Here is a 12228-nt window from a genome sequence, read left to right as displayed (position 1 = left end):
AAACACTTTGGGAAGTTCAGAGGTTGTGAAAGGCACAATATGAATGCAAGTCTTTCTTTGTATGAATGATATGGGTTGGCTCATGTATGATGAAGGAGGTTCTCGCGCACCCTGGAGCGCTGGGTCAGCCTATCAACAGCAGCTTTACATTGGCTTATTTTGCATCTATAAAACTGCTGTTTGACACTTGTGCCCTTTCCCTGCTGTATAACTATATGCTCATAACTTAGCATCTCTCCAACATGTGCGGTCACCTATGTATGTTTCTTTGCAAACTGAATCAAACAATTATACTAAAGTAATTCCCTTCTGTAGCCTACTGTGATGCACAGTTTGATTTTCACTCATGTATTAGTCAGCTAACTGTTCCATACAAACCTGTTAAAATTCACATCCCTTTCAGCTGGAGTGAGATTCTGAAATTTACATGTGCTTGCTTTCCAGATGCCAGGCTTTAATAATGATCTTTTAAGGCACAAGTTGGTTTTGCGACCTTTTTGGCCATTTGATCCCAACAGGGCAATTTCCTCCTGAAGTTCAGAGCTTTTATTGTTGATAATGATCAACTGTAAATCTCTGAAGAATTCAAAGTGGAAACGGAATATGAATACGGAATGCAATGATTAGTTTCTTATAACTGGTATTTGGCAGTGTAACGTTTTATTCTTTTAAACTCTGGATATTTGATCACACTGCAAAATAGTGACAGTAAACAGTTTCACCTCAAGATAATAAGGTTTTCTACAGGGAGTCATTCAAGCTAAACTATTTTAATCATCATAAAATAAATCTTTTATTGCAGTGGCTGTTTCCATTGTTTGGTGGGAATTGGTTTATCACATTCTGCACTTGGAGTGGAAAGGAAACTGATTGATGCAAGAACTCAACTATATCTATAAAATATGAAATAAAATCTTATTTCTGCACACACTTCTTGTGTTAACTTGTGCCATAATAAATGCTCATGTCCACATTTATCAAGAGAACAGCCTACGTAAACTTGCTATGCTGTTAATGGCAGCATAGTGGTTATGCTACTGGGTTAGTAATCTAGTGGCCTGAACTAATGGTCTGGTGGTAGCTGGGGGAGTTAAATTCAATTAATTAGATAAATGTGGAATAAAAAGCTAGTATCAGTAATGGTGACCATCAAACTACTGGATTGTTGCCAAAAAAAAACCCCTCTGGTTCACTACATCCTTTAGGGAAGGAAATCTGCCATCCTATCTAGTCTGGCCTTTGTGACTCCAGACCCACTGAACCCTGCCACCTGGGTTGGGCACTCCTGCTCCTCAGCCTGTCCTGCAGAGAAACTCTTATGCTTCAATCAGCTCTACTTCTCTGCTTCCCAAATTGTTGCTGGTTTTTCTGTTTAACTAGAAGTAATAATCTTATAATAAAGGTCAAAATGTAACCCTTCAAAATGGAGACGGAGTTATCTCTGTGCATCCTGTTCTAGTTATTCCCAGGCTTTAACCCCTCTTCACCTGAAGGTTACATTTGGTCTTGATTCCCCATGTCCAGCATCATCGGAGATCAACTAGTGCACTTTGTAAATGCATAAAAATAATGCCAAGTGCAGAATTTTCCATGCAAAAAAGTTATCAGATTTAAAATAAATAGGGATCAACTGAAACAATTTGAATTGAAATAGTAGCTCAATATGACTTGCTCACACAGTTTAATCCGATTTTTATATTTCGTCATCGCTTAATTTTCCATTGTGATTGCTTCAACTGACATTATATTGCTTATAAATTTACTCTTTCAAAAGGCAAGAAAACCAATAAGTGTCACTATTGATGAAAAATAAAGTTTTACTCTTATGGATGATAAAAAAACAAGAAAACTTTAGTAATTTTTCAAAAGTTTATTCTGTAAAAAAGCCTCTTAAAACATTACAAAGAAACAGTATAAAACAGAGTAGTCAAGAGTGTCTTTCAATGAGTATACAATGAGTATAAGTTTCAATTATATTGAACTTCTTTTAAAAAAAGAGGCAATAACATCTCATTCACAAATATACAGTGGAATGACATACATCAGTCGATGCACACATGTGCACTATGGCACGGGGACAAATATTTGATGGAATTTCTGCCTTTCCAAGGATATTTTGTCGAATGTTTTTTCTTGAACACAGCGCCCTGTTAAATTTTCACATTTTATGGGAAATTACAACAAAAGACACTTGCAAAATCAGAAATTTAAAGTTGCATTTCTGCTAGATAGTTTGAAATTGTTTTCAAAAACCATCTTGGCTCATGAAAGAAGCAATGGTTAGTAAATTCCAATATGTACAAAACAAGCTATTAATGAGCATACAATGTACTCTGATGGTAGCTTTGAACACCATTAGCAATTCAAATAATCATTTCCATCCGCCAGCCCTCTTGCTTTACAAAGATATTTAATCAGTGGTGGGTCAGTGTTACTGTCTAAAGTTCAACGAGACAACAACATTTTCGTGATGGATAACAGGATCCTCTCAGTCCTTCAGCACAAATAGCTTCTCCAGCCAAAGAGATGGACTAGAGATTAAATCCTGACTGCTGCTGTTTAGACAGGCATTGGACAGGTAAGCTCGATCCAGGGTAATTCTCCCATTGATTGCTCTGGAGTAATTAGAACTGACCAATGCTCTGGAGTGAAAGTTCAAAGATTTCCCAGATGGTGAGTCCTTAATCTGAGCCATACTGTCATTGAGAGACGCCAGGGAAAGATCAGACACTTCTCCAGAGAGAGGGAAACTGGTAGGCTAGTCACCATGGGTCATCCTCATGCACTTATTAGCATATAACTAATGTGACATTAGCCAAAATCCTAGATCAAGTTTCCACCCATCCTTTTAGACTACTGAGATCTATGGTACAATGGAGGAAGACAGCACTGAAATATTATGGGATTGCTGACTTCAGACCTGACAGTATCAATACATTAAGTCCTGAATCTAAATGTTCTGATCTGCTTATTCTTGCCACTAGATGCTGCCAGTGAGCTACATAACACTTCGTAGAGGTGGAATTCCTCTTCCCTTATCCATGTACCTTTGTGTTTTATGACCTGCAAATGAAATTGCATCCTCAGAAATCACACATTTGTGTTCCTATGATTTTATTATCAGGTCATTAATTGGGGAGAGATAAATGAGATATTATCCCATTTTTGGTTAAAGGAGAATATCACTCTGGTCAGCAATGATTTGCAAAAGGGGTACTGTTGCAAAATAAAATATTCTCCACTAGCTACTTTATTCCATTATATTTTTGCTTGACAATTTCATCTTACCCCGTGAGCTTCCCTTGGAGTCAGTTGACAGTAAGTATACAGTAAAAAATACTTGGAGGTGTTCATTATATCAACAGCACTGCTGACAAAGCGCGTGCACACACCACACTACAGTTAACTAGAATCAGCATGTAATAGACTGAGAGAATTAGGTGTGGTGGCTAGCAAAGCAATTGAGGCAGGCATGGCGAAGAAACACTAATATAACATGTGCACAGAGCATCTTTAGTGTGAGCGCGCACTCATGCGCAGTATCTGGACAGGACAGCCAGCTGGCTTCATTCTTCCGTCTCATTTAGATCTTGGCTCGGCTGTAAAATAAACAGTGGTGTTGTCAGTCAAAAATAAAATGTGTGCGTTCCGTTCAGAGTAGAGAACACTCTACATCAAATAAAATAACTCTTCAATAAAGCTCCCATTTGGGGGCCATATAAAAACAGGCTGTAGCAAGGATATGCTACAGCAAAAGTGTCCTGTGTACTTTCTTCATTAACCAAGGAGCCATAATGTGTATTTTATCAGTGTCTGGCATTTATCAAGAGTGTTGTAATTATGAGTTATTTTATGTTAACTCCAGGTCCCATTAACTACACCACATTGGTCAAGTGTTACAATCTTAAGGTATCCCAATGGCTCAGTAGAGCATCTCTAAGCTGTAGAGTAGGCAGGTTGTAGGGGCAAATCCCCAGTTAATGCTCAGTTAGCCAATCCTAGCTGAGGCCATACTAGGGTTACTACAATTGACTGCACTGCATTTGCTTATGGAAGAAAAAAAAAATCAGCCAAGGTTCCCACCCCTGATTGATATAGAGCAACCCATACTGTGAGAGAGAGAGAGAGAGAGAGAGAGTGTGTGTGTGTGTGTGTGTGTGTGTGTGTGTGTGTGTGTGTGTGTGTGTGTGTGTGTGTGTGTGCGCGCGAGAGAGAATGCCTGGTGAAACGAGGATTCGGCCAAGATGTTATGCTTTCCGCAGTCGAACAGCCCTAGAACTTATTGGCAGGGTTTGCACTGCATTTGCAGGGAGGTACCAGGGAATGGCTGCATTCTAAAAAAGGAAGGGAATTCCTTCAGGATTTGAGGCAGACGAAAATTGAGGTAACTGAAAAATTGTTCTTCAAATTACTAATGATTAAAGGTTTAGCCTTGTTCACAGGAAAATGCCAAACCTCGGATTGGATTTCATGATTAGTAACAGATGTTCCCATCGGTGCTGCAGTGACTTTTAACCAGACTATAATAGTTTAAAAAATGGTTGTGAGAAGTTTCTAGCCTTGTCCCTCATGTTTACTGCTGGTGGCAAGGATGGTCAACTAAACTATCAATCCATGATTTCACCCTTTAAGTCGTACTCGCAGTAGCAGTGGAGGTAACGCTACCTAAACACAGTCTTAACCCTGTCGGGATAAATTATTTATATCTTCTAGGCTCACAATCTATTGAAGCAAGAATTGAACAAAATCTCCAAAAGAATAATTATTATCATTCGTTACATGGGATGCTGGCACGGCTGGCAATGCCAGCATTTGTTGCCCATCCCTAATTGGTGGTGAGAAGATGGTGGTGAGCTGCCTTCTTGAACTGCTGCAGTCCATCTGGTGTCGGTACCTGCCTGCTGTGTCTGCTCGACTCAAGTTGAGAGGGCAATGACAAGGGAATTAAAGAATCCATCAGTGGTGGAATCTATGATTATCCAGCAAGTGGAATATTCAACCTGAATATGTTTTTAATGAAAGGCTGTCAAAAGCCAAGGCAAATGAATCAAGTGCATATTGATTGCAGTAGTCATACAGGATTGGTGTCAAAGGTGGGTAACATAGACTATACTTTATACCAAACATTATGTAAACCTAGGTACTCCTTACAGAAGATTATTAATTTAATAAAACATTCAACAATAAAATTTTAGAAATGTTCAGCGTCCAATCACATTTATTTCAAGTCACATTGTGACAGGATTATTGAACTTTCAGGAGAGAAGGAAGACATTTGGCCCATTGTTCCTGTGCTAGCTCCATGTCCAAGCTCTGTACTCTAAATCCATTTCCCTGTTCTTTTTCCATACTCTTGAATATTTTTCTTCAAGTATTTATCTAATTCTCTCTTCGGGTGTTCAATTAACTCAGCCTCGGTAATGTACTTATATTCTAATAACCCTCTGGGTCAGAAGGTTGTGGGTTCACAAAATCCAGGCTGACACTCCAGTGCAGTACTGAGGGAGTGCTACATTGTTGGAGCTGCTGTCTTTCGGATGCGATATTAAACTGAGGCCCTGTCTGCCCTCTCAGGTGGACATAAACGATCCAATGGCACAACTTCAAAGAGTAAGGGAGTTCCTCCCAGTGTTGTGGCTAACATCTATCCCTCATCCAACGTCACTAAAACAGATTATCTGCTGATTATCTCATTGCTGTTTATGGGAGCTTGCTGTGCACAAATCGGATGCTACCCTTCATTGGCTGTAAAATGCTTTTGGACATCTCGAGGTTGTGAAAGGCACTATGTAAATGCAATCTTTATCTTGCTGCTGATTTTAAACAGAGACCATTTCCTCGGAGCTTGCTTTATTCTTATTCTATATTCTTTATTCTATCATTCTTAGTTTATAAAATCTGTGCTCTTACCTATTTCGCTTTCTTTGCAAAAGGTACAAAAATTTGGAATGCAGGCAAATCTTCCTGCCAGTCTTCAATGTGGCTCTGTAATACAAACAAAATGCATCATTTTAAAAGGAAATCCAACAATCACATGTGAACGGGGTACAAGCACTTGTTTTCATTACAAATCTGAAGATTCTCTTCACATCTGTTAGAAGCAGATAACAATTTTTTTCCTCTAATAGTTATTATTTTAAAGAAATTATCAAAATATTGATTGAAAGAATCAAAAATGCATCAGCATAGAAGAAAAAGACTGCTCGTTTATCATTGAATCTCAACTCTCTTGGAAGTTTAAGTTCACAGTTAAATTACATTCACTGCAAGCTGAATTCTCAAAATAACTTGCCAATAACATTAAATTTATATAAATGTCTCTAACTCATGTTAGAACTGATGCATGGGATAAATTACTGCTAAAATACACTCTTTTAAATGGAAAAACTGCTAAAGCATTGCAATCACTCTTCACACAGCTATTTCTTCACTCTAATAAGCTTTCTTGCTGTCCTTAGAACGATTGGAGCATTGGAATGGAATAAATGTTTATAGAGTGAATGTTCCTTTGAAGGAAACTTATATGAACTACTCCAGTGTGGTGCAAAGGTAGCCTATTAATAAGGGATCTGTACAAGTGCAAAATATTTGTGGCTAGTAACACACAGATGCCAGTCGTTGGCAAGCATTCTGTGTATTTTAACAGAACTAAAACAATTAATTGAGGTAATAAACTTTAGAAAATAAACATCGATGTGAACACTCGAAAGGAAAAATGGAGTAGAAGCCTATGGGAAAATTAAATGTAGATCATGGTTTTCAGCATGATGCAGGCAGATTTTAAATACTTAAACAAGATACATACTTGGCAGGGAAATTTGTTATGGTCATTATGGTAATTACATATTTGGTTGGTTTTCTCTTTCATTTAGTCTGGTGCCTTTTCTCACATATATTCTCGTTTACTGTTCCCCGGGTGTGTGTTAACCTACTACCGACTGTGAAAAAGGCCGCACGTTATTAGCTTAAGAAATTGTTCTGATTGAAAGTTTCGCCATCTCGAAAAAGTTCTGAGCAATTTTAAGTCAAGTGTAGCAGTCTAACAAGGCAAGCACCTCAGGCAACCAAGGAACAGTTACAAATGGGCAAAGGTTTTATGGTGTTATATAGCTATCATTTACAAAAGTAGTGACACTATTTGGACCGGCAGTAAATAATGCACAGCGTATTAAATGTATTTCAAGTGTTGGGCACTCACATGAGTTGTAGAGGGCAGTTTGGGATGGGGATAACCTGCAGCCCCCTGATGTTTTTCACATTGATCTGTGCTGCTCCACCTCTGCACATGCACCTGTTCAGAACTGCAGTTGGCTTCCCTATGGAGAGATGAAAGAAAGAGTTGAGGCATTAATTGAAATGCACAATCAGCCCTCATTGCAATGTGGACCGACAGATGCAGTTAGCTTGGACCAGTACTCTGAACTTTTGAACTCCAGAGGATGTTAGTTAATACTCTATACTACTTGATGGCTAGCGCCTGAACCTGGCTCTTTGGAAGCATTTGATTAGAGATTAAATTCCCTGAGACTTTCATTCAGATCCCAAGCCCTAGGTTTACACAGTAATGTGGTCAAGCATAGCCTTATATACTTTATATGGTTGTTTACAGCTACAGAAACAAGGGTTCAAAGTTGATAGGCATTATCTAAAAATGATTATTTTGTGCCATTTGGAGCCTGTGACTGTCTTTTACCAACAGCTATTAAAAAACTGTGAACTGGATGATTCTTTAGTCATCATCGGACAAGATTTTCAATGAAAGGTTTTTGATTAGTAACTCATCTGACCATTTACAGGCAGATCGAATGTCATTCCGATTTAATCTAAATTTGTTTGCTTTTCATTGTTTCTTTGGCACTTACTCTCTCAAGCAATGCACGAAGGGATGGACTAGAAATTCCAATAAAGCATATTTATCTTGAAAATAATCATAAGGCATATTTTGTTAAAATGTCATCATTTGCTGAATGTATTTGTTCCCCTTTGGTGAGTATTTTTGGTCAGATTCCCATCGTTTTAGGTTACCGCAAAAATTTATTCTTTTAATATTTCACATGCATAAATTCGATTGATTATGTATTCCTCCTAGTCATGTTATACAGTGAGGCAGAAAGCCAGTTAAAGGAATGTACATGCACAAGCCAGATTAAAATCATTTTGAGCCAGAGCCAGTTTAGATGGAGCAGCATGAGGTGGGCCAGGAACTGGAATCAAGTGAATAAAATCTCACCACCTACACAATGCAGTTTAATCCAGAACATCTGGTAATTTGGAACCCAGTTCAGTCAACTGCAGCCAAAGCGTTATGAGCAGCCCAAATAGAGATTATACAACACAGAACTGTCCTGGATACTTGCTTTGCGTTTTACTAATCCTATATTTCACAAATGCATGATGACAGCTATCAATCAGCTTTGTTATAGACAGGAAATACCTTACAGGTGGTTTAAATTTTACTGAAACAAGTTGCTGGATTTTTAAATAGTTAGTACTGCTGACAGGCATTTCTTAAACTGCTACAATTGTATAAATGCCAACGTGTTAAGATTTAAATCGGAATCATTCACAAGCAGACAATATTTGTACATTTCTCAAGAGGACCTGTTGACAGCTTTTAACTATCCTAATGCTGTTCCATAGCAACTAGTTTTCAATGATTGTACTGAATTAAAACATAGCCTGCTACGGCAATAGAACGTCTAGGAGAATATGGCAAGAGCCTTATTTACAGAGAATCTATACAAATCAGATGATTTATTGTTCAACAAATGTGCTAAACATGGTCCCAAAATATATTGTCTTTGTCCAGTATAAAGATAAGATAAATGTTTAGTCTGGAAAGCACTTTAGCATTGACAGCTTGCCTTCCAGTTTTTCAGTCCATTAAACATTCTTCTCAGTCTGTTCCAAATCCTATTGTACAGAAAGAGAGATGCACACCACAAACACAGCTCTGCTTGTCACATGAAAACAGTTATTTTCTTTTGCCCCAAGCAATGCAGCAGTCACTTACCCTGTGATAAGTTGATGCACAGAATGCCGAGGAGCAGGAGTAGCACTGCAAACATTTTCACACTCATGGCTCGTTGTTTTGTGGAGTTCACACAGGATAAGAACCTCAGCCTGAATCTGTCTCAAAAGCAGCATGGTTTTGGCAACATTTATATTAACAGAAGCCACTCCTCCCTGACTCTGATTGGGTCAGAGGGAGTATCTGAAACCGGGCAGGATGTAGTGATTCCTTCCTCTATAATCCTTTGAGACCTTTCCGTTTCTAAAATATACATACCTTTTGTACAACGGTATCCAGCTGATCTATCAGTGTTTAATAGGGGCGATTATGAAATGCAAGAGAAAAATATACAAGAATATAAATATTAAGCATTTCTCAATCATGGCATTCTTCATATAAGCAAAAGCATTTTAATTTGGGTCTCTGACTGAGATGCTCTTGAGCTTTGCAAAAAAGTATTTTTTAAAAATGCGATAAAATAAGCTCAAGAGTTTTAAAACATTATAATACAGTTATGGGGATCCCCTAAAATGGCTCAGTAGATAAACGCACCATGTAGTTTCGCTGAAGCATAAGTATCAGGAAGGTCCTCAGAAATGATTTCTAACCTGTGCTGATACAGCATGTAGCACCAGGATGCACATTTACTCCAGTCCCCTTGGGCTGGGGAGTGGGAAATGTTTGATAGGTTTCCTGGCCCTGATCATCATCCAGCAGCTGAATATGAAGCTGGACTAGGACTTCACTTGGGCTATCGCAAATGTCCACCAGCCTATCGATGCCAAACAGTGCAAGATTTTGCAAGGGATTCAGACCTGACACCAGTTGGTTGCAGTAAATGTCTTTTATTGTCACACATCTGAGATCAACACATTAAAGTGTTTAGCAGTAATTTACAATTCTAAACAGATCATATATTAACCATTTAGTTATTGGACAGAGTATTGCACCCTGTCCTCCTCCCTTTCCCTTCTTCTCTTCTTTCTTTATTTTGTTACTTTGTTAACTGGGTAGTTTGTTAACTTTTTCCTTTTTACATTTTTTACAATTTTTTTCTTTTGTTTATTTCTTTTCATTGTAGTTTGTTCAGTTTGCTTACCCAGGTTTTTTTTTCATGTTTGTACTTGCTGCTACTTAATCTTCAGTTCATTAACACCCTATCTGTACTAATGCTTTGTCTTTCAACACGCCATTAACATATTGTTTGCCTTTGCTCCATGACCTCTTGGTCAGCTATGTGGCCTTGTCCAATCTACACCTTCTCCTTTGTTATCTCTTGCCCCACCCCAGGCTCACTTGCTTATAACCTTTGACATTTCTAATATTTGCTAGTTCCGAAGAAGGGTCACTGACCCGAAACGTTAACTCTGCTTCTCTTTCCACAGATGCTGCCAGACCTGCTGAGTGGTTCCAGCATTTCTTGTTTTTATTTCAGATTTCCAGCATCCGCAGTATTTTGCTTTTATATTATTGTTAACTGGGTAGTTTGTTAGCTGGTTAGGTGTTAGGCTCCAGCCAGCATTTACACCCAGCTATTCGAGCTACTGTGCTCTTCCTACAGTTTTCTAACAGTACTGTTCATCAAAAATCTCCTCTCCTTTATGCATCTTTTCCTTGGCCATATGACCCTCTACATTGCTTTCATTGATCTCACCAAAGCCTTTGACCTCGTCAGCAGACGTGGTCTCTTCAGACTACTAGAAAAGATTGGATGTCCACCAAAGCTACTAAGTATCATCACATCATTCCATGACAATATGAAAGGCACAATTCAACATGGTGGCTCCTCATCAGACCCCTTTCCTATCCTGAGTGGCGTGAAACAAGGCTGTGTTCTCGCACCCACACTTTTTGGGATCTTCTTCTCCTTGCTGCTTTCACATGCATTCAAGTCCTCTGAAGAAGGAATTTTCCTCCACACAAGATCAGGGGGCAGGTTGTTCAACCTTGCCCGTCTAAGAGCGAAGTCCAAAGTACGGAAAGTCCTCATCAGGGAACTCCTCTTTGCTGATGATGCTGCTTTAACATCTCACACTGAAGAGTGCCTGCAGAGTCTCATCGACAGGTTTGCGGCTGCCTGCAATGAAGTTGGCCTAACCATCAGCCTCAAGAAAACGAACATCATGGGGCAGGACGTCAGAAATGCTTCATCCATCGATATTGGCGACCACGCTCTGGAAGTGGTTCAAGAGTTCACCTACCTAGGCTCAACTATCACCAGTAATCTGTCTCTAGATGCAGAAATCAACAAGCGCATGGGAAAGGATTCCACTGCTATGTCCAGACTGGCCAAGAGACTGTGGGAAAATGGCGCACTGACACGGAACACAAAAGTCCGAGTGTATCAAGCCTGTGTCCTCAGTACCTTGCTCTAAGGCAGCAAGGTCTGGACAACGTACGTCAGCCAAGAGCGACGTCTCAATTCATTCCATCTTCACTGCCTCCGGAGAATCCTTGGCATCAGGTGGCAGGACCGTATCTCCAACACAGAAGTCCTCGAGGCGGCCAACATCCCCAGCTTATACACACTACTGAGTCAGCGGCGCTTGAGATGGCTTGGCCATGTGAGCCGCATGGAAGATGGCAGGATCCCCAAAGACACATTGTACAGTGAGCTCGCCACTGGTATCAGACCCACCGGCCGTCCATGTCTCCGCTTTAAAGACGTCTGCAAACGCAACATGAAATCCTGCGACATTGATCACAAGTCGTGGGAGTCAGTTGCCAGCGTTCGCCAGAGCTGGCGGACAGCCATAAAGGTGGGGCTAAAGTGTGGCGAGTCGAAGAGACTTAGCAGTTGGCAGGAAAAAAGACAGAGGTGCAAGGGAAGAGCCAACTGTGTAACAGCCCCGACAATCAAATTTTTCTGCAGCACCTGTGGAAGAGCCTGTCACTCTAGAATTGGCCTTTATCGCCACTCCAGGCGATGCTCCACACATCACTGACCACCTCCAGGCGCTTACCCATTGTCTCTCGAGATAAGGAGGCCAAAGAAAGGAGAAAGATGACCCAGTGGACCTAATCATTCTTTCCGCACCGCACCCCCACCCCCCCCCCCCAACCCCCAAGGGTCCCTACCCTACTCAGCCCCTCTGTATGTTAACTTCCCCCAATTGACTTTTTGCTGCTTAACATCTTGTAGAGGTATTCTATTTTCAGCCCTGTCTATACCTTGTGACCATGGCTTATCTAATCTCAATAGCCATCTTTGTAAC

The 12228-nt window shown here is 39.9% G+C and overlaps 1 protein-coding gene across 1 annotated transcript; it reads right to left on the bottom strand.

Moving 5' to 3' along the window:
* Nucleotides 1-1850: 1850 nt before the first annotated feature.
* Nucleotides 1851-9137, bottom strand: LOC137355486 (stromal cell-derived factor 1-like). The gene is made up of 4 exons (XM_068020676.1): nucleotides 9014-9137; nucleotides 7199-7316; nucleotides 5911-5985; nucleotides 1851-3599 (listed from the first exon to the last, which is right to left on the bottom strand). Exons 1-4 carry the CDS (start codon nucleotides 9078-9080, stop codon nucleotides 3584-3586), a joined length of 276 nt encoding a protein of 91 aa, XP_067876777.1. The 5' UTR covers nucleotides 9081-9137; the 3' UTR covers nucleotides 1851-3583.
* Nucleotides 9138-12228: the final 3091 nt, after the last annotated feature.

The sequence above is a fragment of the Heterodontus francisci genome, chromosome 42 (assembly GCF_036365525.1).
Source record: "Heterodontus francisci isolate sHetFra1 chromosome 42, sHetFra1.hap1, whole genome shotgun sequence".
NCBI classification, from domain to species: Eukaryota; Metazoa; Chordata; class Chondrichthyes; order Heterodontiformes; family Heterodontidae; genus Heterodontus; species Heterodontus francisci.
The sequence above is the reverse complement of the archived record's forward strand: the minus strand, read 5'-3'. Positions and strand labels throughout refer to the sequence as shown.